The 3,424-nt window shown below is 47.1% G+C and overlaps 1 protein-coding gene across 1 annotated transcript in view; it reads right to left on the bottom strand.

The window, feature by feature from the left end:
• Positions 1-228: 228 nt before the first annotated feature.
• Positions 229-3,424, bottom strand: part of rlbp1a (retinaldehyde binding protein 1a) — a gene marked incomplete at both ends in the record, with an annotated part of 4,008 nt that continues 812 nt past the window's right edge. The window contains 4 exons of the mRNA XM_079737405.1: positions 229-375; positions 1,034-1,144; positions 1,637-1,795; positions 2,092-2,270. Coding sequence (XP_079593531.1) covers positions 229-375; positions 1,034-1,144; positions 1,637-1,795; positions 2,092-2,270 — 596 coding nt within the window. The remainder of the gene's footprint in view (positions 376-1,033; positions 1,145-1,636; positions 1,796-2,091; positions 2,271-3,424) is intronic.

The raw sequence follows: 3,424 nt of genomic DNA, 5'->3' as shown, positions 1-3,424 counted from the left end.
TTGCCTCAAATGTTGACCACTTGTAAAAAAAAAAGAAAGAAAATCTAATTCAATTCTAGATGCTTTTTTTTTGCCATTGAATACATGTTTTAGATGAAGGGGGAAATGGCAAGGATAGTTGAGAACAGAGAGAAAAGGCAAGAAGCATCTAGGTTTCAGGGCACCATGGGTAACGACTGGAGGGCATTGTTCCCGTCCGGTGTTCTGAGGTGTTTAACCAGTGCTTGTTCAGAGAGCAGTGTCTTCAGACCCGAAGATCTTGGAGGCCACAGCCTTGTAGTCAGTGACGGGAGCTTTTCCATCAAAGTCCGCTGGCAGCAGGTTCGCATCGAAATCCTTGAAGTAGCCGTCCAGCTCATCGCCGTGGACAAACACCTGTGGTGAGTTATGGGATGGATTTAGAGGCGCCGAGGTTAAACAGGGTGAAAACTACTAATGATAACATTTAGATTTACATTTAGGGTATTCAGCAGACGCTTTTATCCAAAGTGACTTACAATAATTACATTTGTCAGAAGAAGGTGAAAACATATATCTGTCGGTACAGTAAGGATGTTCATAGTACCAAGTGCAAAGCACTAACAATCACTAGGTTAACCCATTCCCCGTATGCAACAAAGAAAGCTAGGATAAGATGCTACATAACTAAGTACTATATCTAAATACGACACACAATAAGTGCGTACATTAAGTGCCAGGACATATACAATAAGTAGGAGGGGGGGGGCGGGGTCGGTGTGGCTGCAGAGTCTAGGAAAGGTGAACTCTGAACAGGTGAGTCGGATTACATTAAAGAGGACATTTTGCTGCCCTTTAAAGTAAAAAAAGATCTATCTTTCCACGAGATTTTAAATCGTGCAGCCTTGTGTAGGTGCCATGTGGTACTTTACAAGTCACTCACTTCTTCACTTCTCAAGGATGAGAAGGATTCATTATTATAGTGCAAGTGTGGGTTTGTTTTGCTGAGGGAAATTCGACCCCATTATCCATCCGTTAAGGTTGCTTTTTTCAGTTCCCCTCAAGAAGGGCTCACCCTCTCCAGGAGCTTGCTCTTCATGAAGGGTTTGACCACGTTGAAGGTGGTGGTGAAGTACCAGGGCTGGTGGGTCACGTGCACTGCCTTGAAGCGGGCCGGGAAGGACTCCTAAATGATGGGTTGACATGGTATGAAAACAGTGATCCCTAAAGAAATGCCTGGATGTCTTTCTTAAATCAGAAAAAGATAAGCTTAACAGTGAAAGGCTTTTCTAATACATTTTCTCGAAAATGGGACTCTTGCATAAGTTACTTCATTTCCTTACCAACCCCTGGCCCAGGACTAACACCCCCCCCCCCCCCGCTTATTTCTTTATTGGAACTTAGACAAGTGGTTTACTTGCAGCCAGAACGAGTACACATTACATTTTAACGTGAAAACTATTTATCACGTTTTATAGTATGCATTTCCATTACATTTAAATGCAGAGACAACTGTTCACCGTTAATGGTTTTGTTAGGCTTAAGAAAACAACAACACATCAGGGTAACACCTGTTACGTGTTCGTGCACTGTGCTCATCTTTTTTGTCCCCAATAAAAATAAAGCAAAAAGAAATGTATACGCAAGAGCGGTCCAGGTCTGTGTGTGACCCCCTGACCTGCATCATGTCCACCATCTTCTTGAGCTCCGCGGGCTTGATCCCGGACGCGTGCTGCATGGTGAAGCCCTTGAAGTTCTCGATCAGCACGAAGCCGTTGATCTGCGTCTCCTCGTTCTCCAGCAGCTTCTCCAAGATGACGCAGTAGGCTCTCAGGGTCTAGACACACACACACACACACACACACAGGCACACCCACAGACACGCATGCATTCACACATACACACACACACACACAGACGGGCATGCACGGACGCACGCACCCATGCACACACATGCACGCACACGCGCATGCACACACACACACACGCACACATGCACGTTATTTCAAACCAACACACAACCTTCTACTTAAGGAGTGTGTCGCAAACCAGACTTGCGGAGGAGTGTCTGAAAGTGCGCCTGAAAGTGCGTCTGAATGTGCGTCTGAAAGTGCGCCTGAAAGTGCGTCTGACCTCGTCAAAGGTGATCTCCTCCAGGTCCCAGTTCTGGATGTTGAAGAGCAGGACCACCCGGCCGTACTTGTCCCGGCTGGGCAGGACCACCGGGTAGCCGGCCTCCATGGTGCTGCGCACCGCCTCAGGAGTCAGGTTCTCAAACAGCTCGGGGTACTCCTTCCTGAACCGCACGTAGCCTGCAGGGGGCACGCACGCACACACACACACACATGCACAGAGCCACGCGTACAAACACACAGATGCACATGCACACAAACACACAGACACACACACACACACACACACACACACACACATGCACACACGCAGACATGGATATGCACACTCACCCATGCACGCACACACAGGCATGCACACACACACACACACACATACACACACACGCACACGGGTTAAACTATTTAAGTGTTATTACCTTTTTTAATATTTGAACACTTAACGGTTAAGACCTAACCATAATTAGGTATTCCTTGAGCGACTGTATGTTCCTCTTTCAAAGTTGGAACCCACACCCTTTTGAACACCATACTACTCCCGGGCTGTGTACAACCTCCAGATGCTTTAGCTAATGGCCGCTACATACATTATGTACACACAGATTCAAATCCCTTGATGTTCCCACAAAACAAAAAGCATGGTTGTCTCACAGGCTGTAGGTCGGCCCCGGGCCCCTTTCAGCCTAGGGCCCTCATTAAACCGGCGGAAAACATCTATGCTATTGTTCCTGTGTTTGTGTGTGTGTGTGTGTGTGTGTGTGTGTGTGTGTGTGTGAGTGTGTGTGTGTGTGTGTGTGTGTGTGCTCTGGTATTCCAATTAACTCAACAAAATGAGTTCCTGTCAACCTAGGATTCCTCTCTCTCACAACAAAGATCCACCTTATATTAATTCATTCAAGGCAGCAAAATGTCTGCGGCATGTTTGTGTGTGTGTGTGTGTGTGTGTGTGTGTTTATGTGTGTGTGTGTTCGTCATACAGGCAGAGGGAAAGGCGGTTGTCCTACTTTAACACAAGGCAAGCCTTTGTTTGAGAAACACGGAAGCATCTAAAAGCTTCCAATTAGAGATCAGCGCCCGCTTCCACCGCACCGATGGGGAAAACGCAACAGCACGGATTAGACAGACATCACACTGAAGATGGACGGCGAGATAGAGGGATGGGTGGATGAGTGGTTGGATGGATGGATGTGTGGATGAATGGTTGAATGTAAAGATTGGTTGATCCACAATGGATGGCTCTATGTGAGGGTGAATGGGTGGATGGCTGGGTGGGTGGATGGATGAATTTACAGATTGGATGGACTTTGCCGGGGGTGGGGGGGGGGTACACGTTC

This window comes from Pollachius pollachius (assembly GCF_949987615.1).
Source record: "Pollachius pollachius genome assembly, chromosome: 5".
NCBI classification, from domain to species: domain Eukaryota; kingdom Metazoa; phylum Chordata; class Actinopteri; order Gadiformes; family Gadidae; genus Pollachius; species Pollachius pollachius.
This window is presented reverse-complemented; position numbering and strand designations above follow the sequence as displayed.